The sequence below is a fragment of the Octopus bimaculoides genome, chromosome 1 (genome assembly GCF_001194135.2).
Source record: "Octopus bimaculoides isolate UCB-OBI-ISO-001 chromosome 1, ASM119413v2, whole genome shotgun sequence".
Taxonomy (NCBI): Eukaryota; Metazoa; Mollusca; class Cephalopoda; order Octopoda; family Octopodidae; genus Octopus; species Octopus bimaculoides.
Genome location: NC_068981.1, coordinates 81,053,673 through 81,064,991, shown reverse-complemented (window position 1 = coordinate 81,064,991; position 11,319 = coordinate 81,053,673). Strand labels below are relative to the sequence as shown.

At 34.3% G+C, this 11,319-nt stretch overlaps 1 protein-coding gene across 3 annotated transcripts in view; it reads right to left on the bottom strand.

The window, feature by feature from the left end:
* The window catches only part of LOC106874563 (breast cancer anti-estrogen resistance protein 3 homolog), a 235,446-nt gene that overhangs the window by 41,258 nt on the left and 182,869 nt on the right, over positions 1–11,319 (bottom strand). For all 3 annotated transcript variants that reach the window (XM_052967803.1, XM_052967801.1, XM_014922335.2), the window contains exon 2: positions 784–910. In XM_052967803.1, the coding sequence (XP_052823763.1) occupies positions 784–876 (93 nt within the window). In that variant the 5' untranslated portion in view covers positions 877–910. The remainder of the gene's footprint in view (positions 1–783; positions 911–11,319) is intronic.

Sequence of the window (11,319 nt, the reverse complement as noted above, 5' to 3'; positions counted from 1 at the left end):
TATATATATATATATATATATATATGTGTGTGTGTGTGTGTGTGTGTGTGTGTATAGACAGACAGACAGGTGTGTCCCTCTCCCTGTCTTGAAATCACATGATTGTTGTCAATGAATGCCATTCATTTCCAATATTCTGTGAAAACATATCTAGCCAGGTCTAGCAGAAACATTACCTTGCTTGGAAACAGGCACAGGTTGGCAGCAGGAAGGGCATCCAGCTGTAGAAAATCTGCCTCGATAAATTTTGTCCAATCCATGGAAAAGTGGATGTTAAAATGACGATGAAGCTGGAACAAAAATTTGACCAACATTCTTAATGGTGATTTGGCAGAGTCATTACAACATTGGGCAAAATGTGGCATTTATTCCAGCACTTAGCATTCCGAGCTCAAATCCAACTGAGGTCAACTTTGCTTTTTATTCTTCCAGGGTCAATAAATGAACAGTCTTCTTTCAATATTTGTTTGAGCTCTTTGTATTCTGACTTTAAATTCTGCCAAGGCCTACCTGGATAGTAGACTTAATGTCACCCACGTTAATGCCATCACCTGGTGCTTGAGCACCTTTACTCTGTTGCAAACTAATGAACTAGGACCCCTGTTTGAGGATGACACCCTCCTTCCCTCTCACCTACTAGTCTTCAAGGCCTTGTAATAGGTCTTGGGTACTGCTTTTGCTTCTAAGAAATAAAAAAAAGATACAGAAAATTCTGACAGATTTATCAGTTTAATAATTACATTTAAACAAAAAAGATAATTTCACAATGAAAGAAAGCCTTACCTCAACACTAGCATAATCTTTGAAGACAGGTAAATACTCCTGCAGGCTAAGTATTTCCAACCAAGAGTGTATATCCAAGTGTTTACCAACCATTACTTTATTTTTGTGGCGCCGTTGTAGCACCAATCTGTAAAAAGGAAAATAAAATGTCTAAAATTTATTTGTATTTTATGAAACATTTAAAAATATTAGACACTATAAGTTTAAAAACAAAATAGTAATTTTATCACAAATCACTTCCAATAATTCCTTATTTGTCCCTTTTTTTTTCTTGTTTTTGGTTTTTAAATTTCAAAGGCAAAATTTTAAGGCATATTTAATTGGTTGATGCTTAATTCCAATCAATCAATTTTACCAAATACAAATTATTGAGCCAATGTTTCTGAATCTGCCAGAAATAATAGCTAAATCTCCCTCAATTATCATCATACTATCATAACAAAAAAAGGGATTTATCAAATAATATAGTCAGATGTTGGAATGGTCAAGGAAGAAATGCCTATGATTACAGAACTACTGGATCAGGGAAGGCCTGGGGCTAAATGACAACAAGTTATCTCATGAATATCACAATAAAAAAGTTAGAAGATGAGCTCTGCTTGAAATGTCAGACATCAAAGCATGGTAAAGAAATTTGTTCCACAATCAAGTGATTCCAGGTTCAGTTCCACTGCATAGCACCTTATCTTCTGAGATAGTTTCAGATTGTCTGAGTTATGAGTTGAATCTAATAAATGGAAACTGTGCAGAAACCATATATATATATATATATGTCATGTGTGTGTGCAAGTGTATGTGGTTGTGTGGTAAGAAGTTTGCTTCCCAACTACATGGTTCTGAGTCCAGTCCCACAGTATAGCACCTTAGGCAAGTGGCTTCAACTAGCCTCGGGCCAACCAAAGCCTTGTGAGTGGATGTGGCAGACAGAAACTGAAAGAAGCTCATTCTATGTATGTATATGTGTATGTCTGTGTGTGCACACGTGCACATGTGTCTTTGTCACTGTACCATACCACTGCTTGACAACTGGTGTTGATGTGTTTACATTCCCATAATTTAGTGATTTGGCAAAAGAGACTGACTGAATAAGTACCAGGCTTTAAAAAAATAAGAAAAACTAAGTTCTGGGATCAAGTCATTTGACCAAAGATTTCTTCAAGGTGGTGTTCCAGCATGGCCACAGCCTAACGACTGACACAAGTAAAAGGATATATATATATATACACACACACACACACAATGGGGGAGGGAGAAGTAGGTAGGTACAGACATGGCTGTGTGGTTGAGAATTTTAAAGTTCATTTAGCAAGCACATGGTTTCAGGATTACAAAGCATCTTGGGCAAATGTCTTCTTCAATAGCCCTAGGCTGACCGAGGCCATATGACTGAACTTGACAGGTGGAAGTTGTACAAAACCCACTGAATATTTGTTTGTGTACACACACACACACACACACACAAATGTTTACATTTTGTGTTCGCATGAAAACTCACTGAGCTGCAGTTCTACAGGCAAATCATCACCTTTTCAAAGTCAAGTGGAATGAAAACTCCCTTACTTGAAAAACAAGTAAAAATTAGCAGAAAAAGAACACCCAGCAGTAAAAAAATGCTTTGATGAAAGCATGTCAGGTTATGGGGAAATATTACCTTGCTTGAAAACAAATGAGAGTTGGCAACAGAAAGGGCTTCTTGGCCATGGAGAATCTGCTTCAATGTATTTTGTCTAACCCATGCAAGCATGGAAAAAGTGGTCATTAAAAACTATCATTATTATTATTATTATTGAGCTGACACAATTGTTAGCATGTTGGGTGAAATGCTTAGTGGCATTTTGTCCATCGCAACATTCTGAGTTCAAATACTACCAAGGTTGACTTTGCCTTTTATCCTTTTGGGGGTCAATAAATTAAGTACCAATCAAGTAATGGGGTCAATGTGTTTGACGACATTCCCTATCCCCCAAAATTTCAGGCCTTTTGCCTATAGTAAAGAGGATTATTATTATTATCATTATTGAGCTGGCACAATTGTTAGCACACCGGGCAAAATGCTTAGAGGCATTTCATCCATGCTATGTTCTGAGTTCAAATTCTGCCAAAGTTGAAGATTCTATCACAGCCAATATTTTAGAAAAGTGTTGTGATCAAACTACAGAGTTTTTTCCTTATCACTCCTACAGGAAACCTATAACCAATGATGCTGTAGTTTATGTATTGCAATATAAAGTATATAAATAAAGTATATAAATACATGCCTCTCCCTGGAGTGCACAACATTATCTTATTTGACTAATTTAATTACTGCAACACCTGGTTAATGTGCATATAAGTTTGTAAAACCAGTACTTTATCTGAACATCAAATAAGTCTAATATCATCTTACTTGTAATAATCCAACAGGTAGAGGCTGTTATCAGTGTTGTTCATATATTGAATACTGTCGCAAAGAGTAGCTTTATGAGATATTTTATTCTAAGTGAGTCATCTACATGGTGCACTGCAATGCAGAGATTCTAGGAAGACAAATAGACACCACTACTGCTGCCTCCAAAGTCTGCATTTGGTTGTTGTTTTTGTTGTTGTTTAGCTCCAGGTAAGCTCTTATTGAGCAGGCTTATGATCAAAGATGTTCCACCTATAACCATTCTATTTTATTTATTTATTTATTATTTTTTAGATATAGTATATCATTTTCAGATATAGCATTTCAATTTCTTTCATTTTCTGTTTAAGAATAGAAGAGCATGTTTTGAATTTGAGGGTATAAGCTGTTGTTTTTAGTTACTCAAGCAGTCACATAAAGGCTCCTTAATTGGCTTAAGAAAGCACTTGAGCAAAGTAGTAATTTTATGAGATATAGATTCATATTTTTGATACCAACCCACCCAGAATAACCTTGGTTCTAGAATACAAATTTCCAGTTTTAAAATTTCTAGATTAAAATTTTCCATTAAAATTTCATGTTGATTTATATTCCAAACATGAGTTTAATAATGACAATCTTATCTTAATACTCTTTGTTATTTTCAAAATTAATTGAAATAAAGAGGATTTATTTCCACAGAAATAGGGTAAGAAAAAGGTAAATGATCTAAGAGAAACAGAAAGGATCTTAACGATTCATATTCAGGTATAATAAAAAACAAAAATACAAATAACAAAAATCAACAAAAGTCTGAGGGACATTCACTGTAAATATTATTAGGTTGATGCTCAAAGAAAAAAGTTATGGAGTAAAATTAAAGGTTTCAGACATAGTTCTTTGTCAGACATTAGAGGAAAGTCCAGATGAGATTAGGAAGAGAAGGAAGAGAGGAAACAAAAAAGAGAAAGCCAAGAAAAAATACCTGTTGGTTAGTTTCATGTGTTTGACCTCTAATAAACTATTTGGCTAAATTTCCTGGCGTCAGCAATGAAGGAAGTGTTGAAAATTCTATCACAGCCAATATTTTAGAAAAGTATTGTGATCAAACTCCAGAGTTTTTTCCTTATCACTCCTTTAGTTCTATCTGACAACAATGATTCCAATAAATGTGTTAGCTGTGTAAAGGTGGAACAATTTTCCACAAGACAAATATTGTATATTTTAAAGGAAAAAATCCAGCTCACTTGCACAGGTATGAAAAATAGATATAAAACAATAAAAAAGAAAATCACGCACATTCTTTTAGTTTGTTTCATGGTTGGGAAGCAAGGTTCTTAACCACAGAGCTAATGCTGCACCTACAGGGTGTCCACAAAGTCTGGGTACAAGATAGCAGAATGTGATTAGAGGGAGATCTGGTTGTTATTCAGAGCATTTCATTGGGTCATATATGCATTTCATTATGGGACATGTTGTAAGAGTTGTTCTATATACTGAGACTGATTCAAAACACTTTATCCTTGTAAATGGAGGGAGCTTGTAAATGGAGGGAGCTTGTACATGGTTGCTCACTTTGTTAAGAATAGTAATGAAATCTCTTTTAAATCACACCCGATTGTTTTAAAAAGGAACATCACATTGGATAATGTGATCCAAGGGACCTGGCAGAGACTTCCTTTAACTTAAGCCTCCTTGAACAGGCTTGACCTTAGCTAAACAATAAGCACTGGTCTAACCCCACCCCCAAATTTATTAAATAGATTCTAATTCTTCTAATTTAAAGAGAAATTCAAAAGATTTTCTAGCAATTCCCTATAGAAAATATTGGCATATATGTAATAGATCTGTTTGTGGAAAGTAGTAAATATTCTGTATTTAAATTAAGGCAACCAAGTAAAAAGACTGATTTAACAGTGTTAAGTGAGAATGGTAAGGAAACTAGACATCTTATTCTTTGTCATACTGACAGCTATCACAGAAGTGTTTTCTCCTCTACGTCTTTGAGACTGCTTCAGACAGGTGTTGTAATAAACAGACATAGGGGAGTGGTTGTGATGGGAGAAAAAGTGTTAGTGAGGGGAGAGAATGCTGGAGTGTATGTGTGAGGGTACAAAATAATGAGATAGAGTACGTGAATAAATAGTGAAGGTGAGAAATTGTGTGTGTAGAGAGAGAGAGAGAGAGAGAGAGAGAGAGAGAGAGAGAGAGAGAGAGAGTGTATGTGTGTACGTGCAGCTAAACAAATGTCCAGGTGGGTTACATGAATGGAAGTAACATTAAAAAATTTAAACTATATCAAAGAAATAAAAATAGTATGTATATAAAAAAATTAGTGTAAGCAAAGTAAATATTATGGAAGTGTGTGTGTAAAGAGAGAGAGAGGGAGAGAGGAAAGATAAGACTAAATAAATATAAACATTTGGAAATGGATCTAACAAAATAAAACCTTAGAAATCTAAAAAGAAGAATTCACCACCTCTAACAAATACCTCAAGCACAATCCAAAACTATAAATTAATGCATTATGATTAATGAGGCCTTACCTCGATCTTGTTGCTTGCAACTCAGCTTTGAAGTAATTATAGCTCTATAAAATTGTGGTCTTTCTGATATAAATTATGGTTTTGATGGAATGTTAGAGAGATTTGGCACTAAAATGCAATATTAGCATTTACAGCACCATCATGCCACATGGTTTTGGCTAGTCACCAACTTCAGCTCCAGGAATAAGTTCAAATAAGTTTGCACACTGTTTGTAGTAGAATGGACTAGGACTAATAAATGAATAATAAAAAGCTTTAAAGCTTTGAAAATTCATTGCCAAAATAATTTATACAACATACATAGATAAACAAATATTGTTTTTAATAACATTTTGTCTAAAGTGGGAAAATTGTTTTCAGATGGGTAAATAAAATAATGCTATATGCACGCACATGTATGTGTGTGTGTGTGTGTGTGTGCACGCGCATGAGCATATGTGTGTGTGTGTGTGTATATGTGTGTGTGTGTGTATGTATATATATATATATATATATATATCAGGTCGCTCTTGAGTGCTACTGGTAACATGTAATCTAGTACAACCTGTTGCATGGTTGGGTCGTCGGCGACTAAACTGGCAACCCTACCAGGCTTGCTTGGTGAAGAGGGTGTTGTTGGACACCCTGTGGGATGAAAAATAAGACCCGTAAAAGGGCATGGCCATCCAACAAAATGTCTAAATATGTATATACCTTTTCTTTTCATGAAATGGAGTTCTTTTACTCCAAACACAGATGTCCTTGCATCTGCAGGCATCACCTCAATTAAAGCTATGATTTTGAGGAACCAATTGAGATGGTGTGGCCATATTGTTCAAATGGCAGATGAACACATGCCAAAATAGCTGTTTTATGGTGAGACTGCAGAGAGGAAACACTATTGGTGTAAACCTAAAAAGAGATTTAAGGACAGCATAAGGAGTACTATGAAGTCACTGGGAATGGTTCCAGAAGATATAGAAACCCTTACTTCGGATCAAGTTGGATTGCGAACAATGGTGTGGAGCAGAGTGAAAGCATTTGAAGAGGCCAGGATAACACAAGTAAGACTCAAAAGAGATCTAAGAAAGAATATAACGATCGAGAAGGTGAATGACAGTGACCTTTTTGTGTGCACAATATGTGACGGACCATACCTGTCCTTTGCTGGCCTCAAATCTCATCTGCGAACACATGGAAAACAAACCTCCACCAACTATTCTGCCTATATGTCTGTGCACACCTTTGAATGCAGTGTATGCCAGAGACATTTTAAGATCCACAAAGAGCAGAACTCATCTGCAGCTCTTGGTGGTCCAAATTGGAGGTGCAATCTATGTGGGTGTCTTTTCAGAACATTATCCCGTTTAAAAAGCCACATCAGATGCTATGATGATGCTAAGGTATAGGTACAGGAAGTGGTCAAACTCTGCATAAGGAGTAGACAACCACCATATATATATATATATATATATATATATATATATATATATAACTATAGATAAATAATGATTTCAGTGTAAGTACAAAAACTGGTGGAGTTTTGAAATAGATACCCCATGCTTCTTTGGAGAGGAAAGGGTTAAGGAAGTTGAGGGCAAAAATGTAAAATATTGAAATTTATAGAAAAAATGATTCAAAGATCATAATTATTGCTGTGTGAAATACAGTAATACATAAAAAGGGAGGGGGGAAAACTTCACCATTTTCTTTTACTATGAGATATTCTGAAACTCTGCCAAAATACCTGCAAGGGGGAACAGCTAATTATATCAATCCAGTTGAATCAACAGGTACTTATTTTTATTGACCCAAAAATGTTGAAAGATAGTCATCTTGACAAGATTTGAACTCAGAATGTAAAAGAACATAGAAAACTGATTTTGTGATTTTGTTAGGACAAGCAACTCATTTACTGGGGTTTCTTATTCTCCTCCTCCATTTGTCCACAAACACTCACTCTCAAACACAGTCAATATATGAAAAACAAGAGTTCACCCTTCCCCTACACCAATATCTACATGTTTACAAGCAATCTACCACCAACACCCAAGCTCCAGTCATTGCAACCATTTCTCCCAATTTTATTAACCTTCATAGCCTCAGGACTAAACACTCTCCTCCGCCCGACCTGTAATGCTCTGGAATTCCTGCTCTATCCATATTTCCTCCTACTGAAGTTCAAACTGAAGTCACATTGATCTTAAGAGCGTGGAAGGACTTGCAAAGGTCATGGGAAAATAGCTAAAACAACATAAAACTAATGCATGAGGGTTGAAGTTGTCTTGGTTATGAATACCATGTGAGAGGAGCAGGGACTGGAGGGTAAGAAGCAAAAAAGAATGAGACAGAATCAGTGTTAGGCAGAACAAATATAAAGCAAGACTGACATTGGCTTCATAAAGCATTAATGTTGATATCAAAATGGAGATTTTATATTATCAACATATTATCATATTATCAACTATACAAGTCTGAATTCACAGAGTGTCAATAGAACTAATACAAGTAATAATTGCTTGTAATTTAGGCACAAAGCAAGTAATTTAGGAGGAGGGGATTAGACAATTGAATCACCCCTAGTACTGGACTGGTACTTAATTCTATTAATCTCAGCTAAATTCAATTGGTCCCAGCACTAGCTGCAGAGGAGGAGGAGGAGGATGGAATTTTGAAGGGACAGATTTAGTCCTCCACTTCAAAATTGTCCAGTTAAGTACTGTGGTCAGTTAAATCAACTCCAACACTTGATTGCTTTTCATTTCTCTAGGATCAATAAGATAACGTATCAGAATTGACCTTTGTGTGATCTGAACTTGGAAATTAAAGAGGTGGAACAAATACTGCAAGGTGTTTTTCCTAGCAATTAATAATAATAATTTTCTTTATATTTAGCACAAGGATACATTCACACTAGAACAATGTATACATGGGGGTTGCAAATGTGCAGGGGTTGATAAAATATACAAAAGAATAGCAAAGACATCTTACAAAGATATTGTCCCAGCATGGTTGCAGTCTAATGAGTGAAACAAGTAATAAATAAATAAATAAATAAATGAATATATATATATATATACATACACACACACACACATCAAGTATACTGTATTATAGACCCATTACAGCTAATCTTACCACTCACAAGGCTTTGGCCGTTCTGGAGCTATAGTAGTATTTGTCCATGCTGCCATGCAGTGGAACTGAACCCCAAACCATGTGGTTGGGAAGCAAACTTTTCAACTTTATTTTTTATAAAGATCAAGATTTCACTAAAAAAGTTAGTGAAATAACAAAATGAAGAAATTTATAATCACTCTGCAAATCTGTCAACGCAAATTGTGGCCTTACCAGAGGTTATCCTTATACATATATGCGTGCGCGTGTGTGTGTGTAATGCCTAATTTAAATCTTTATCATTTATTGTTTCTACTGTCAGTTTAATTTATATGCTAATAACGACTGCATAGTTTTGGAAATGTCTGTATTCCTGATACTTCTTACATAACAGTAAATAAGGGAAATAACTCGCGCTAAAAGCATTTGACATGTTAATTACAAGCAACAAGGATAATATATATTTGTTCTCGGTCTTCTCAGATATTGCTTTGTTTAAAAAGACCCTGGGTTAAACTACACACACATCTTTGTTATTTTTAATTGGCAGAATGTTATGAAAGTGACTCAAGGGCCGAAAGTTTCGAGCTAAGTTATATTCTGGAGCAAATGTTCTTACAGCTGCTTAACTAGTGAAGTGTGAAATAGAATTTTATAAACCTGTTTTCTTTTGTTCAGGCATGCGAAGTGGAGCAAATAGAGTTTTCTACCTTTGTTTAGTAGGAACAAAACAATTACTGTGGAAAAATTTAAACGTAATAACGTCATGACCAGTCGTCCTGCTACCATAAACCTCACAGTCGTTGTGTAGGTCACATCTATACGTATATAAAATTAAATGTTTTGTTGGAATTGTTCTGGATCTTTAAGTTCTGAATTCAAATCTCACTTAGCTCAACCCAGCCCTTCATCCTTCAGGGGGTCGAGAGAATAACACTTTTGCATTAAGATTACTCTGTCAAATATAACGCTTATTTATTCACACTGTTTGAAATTAATCATGTATTATCACATAGCTTCAAGATTTCGATGATGAAATTTTAGAATGACGTTGTAGTTTATGTGTGAGAGGCCAGGTCTGGATGGTTTGAATATAAAACAAAATATTTGGGCCAGATATGGCCAGTTTAAATGCTAAAAGGTTAAACTACTAGTCAAGAACAGGTGTCAATGGTTTCAACTAAACCACAACCATTTACAAGTCACTGACCTTAAAATAGAAACAACTATTAACCCACCTTGGTTACTTGGTTATTTTTACTTTGATTTTGATTGATAACTGGGCAGTACCATACACACACAAATTCATGCAAAACACACAAATATACATATATACATATACACATACACTTAAGGAATACATCAGTGTTTTTCAACCATTTTTTACCTATGGACCTTTTGCTTCCCATTTTACCCAGATGGACACTCCTAGCCATTCGAAGCTTTAAAAAATCATATATTTTTATAATTAAATACTATTAGGAATTTTATTTTAGAAAATAGTTAAAATATCTTGTGTTATAGTAGAAGTATAACCAATTTATTGCACATAAATTTTGACAATGAAATCTTATATGGACTCCCAATGGTCATATGGACTCTAGTTGAGAATCACTGGAATTGATGGACGGATTCTCTGCTGGTATGAGTGATAAATTTTCAGTTTGTTCAATATAGTGAATCATGGCATAAGTGGTTGGGTACTCCATAGACACTAGCAGAATCAGGATGACATGATTACACCTTTTGAATTACAGGTACAGCCAATCTGACAGGATGGTATACAGTTTTTGTTTGCTTATTTTCATATATATGACTTCAACTAACCCAAATCTATGGTATAAAATGCTTGTGTACAGTGCTGTGCTGAAGGATTGAACCCAGAATCCACAGTTGTAAAGCAAACTTCATAACCATTCAGCCATGCAAACACACACACACACACAATTTTTCTCAATATTGGTTCAAAAAAATTATGCTGATGTTAACAGTCTTACAGAAACAGCAACAATGTGATGCTATCTACACATACATGCTCACACACACGTGTGCGTGTTTGTGGGTGTATGTATGTACACACATCTATATCTGTGTGTGTTTATATATGTGCCTGTATATGTGTGTGGTGTGTATAAAAATATGGGTGTGTATGTTTATGTTTATATATATATTGTGTATGTGTGTGTGTTTATATATATATATTATGTGTATGTTACTATATATATATATATAATGTGCATGTGTGTGTTTATATATATATACATATATATATATATAAATATATATATATATATATATACATATATACATATATATATACATATATATATATATACATATATACATATATACATATATATATATATACATATATACATATATACATATATATATATATATATATACATATATATATATATATACATATATACATATATATATACATATATACATATATATATACATATATATATACATATATATATATATACATATATACATATATACATATATATATATATACATATA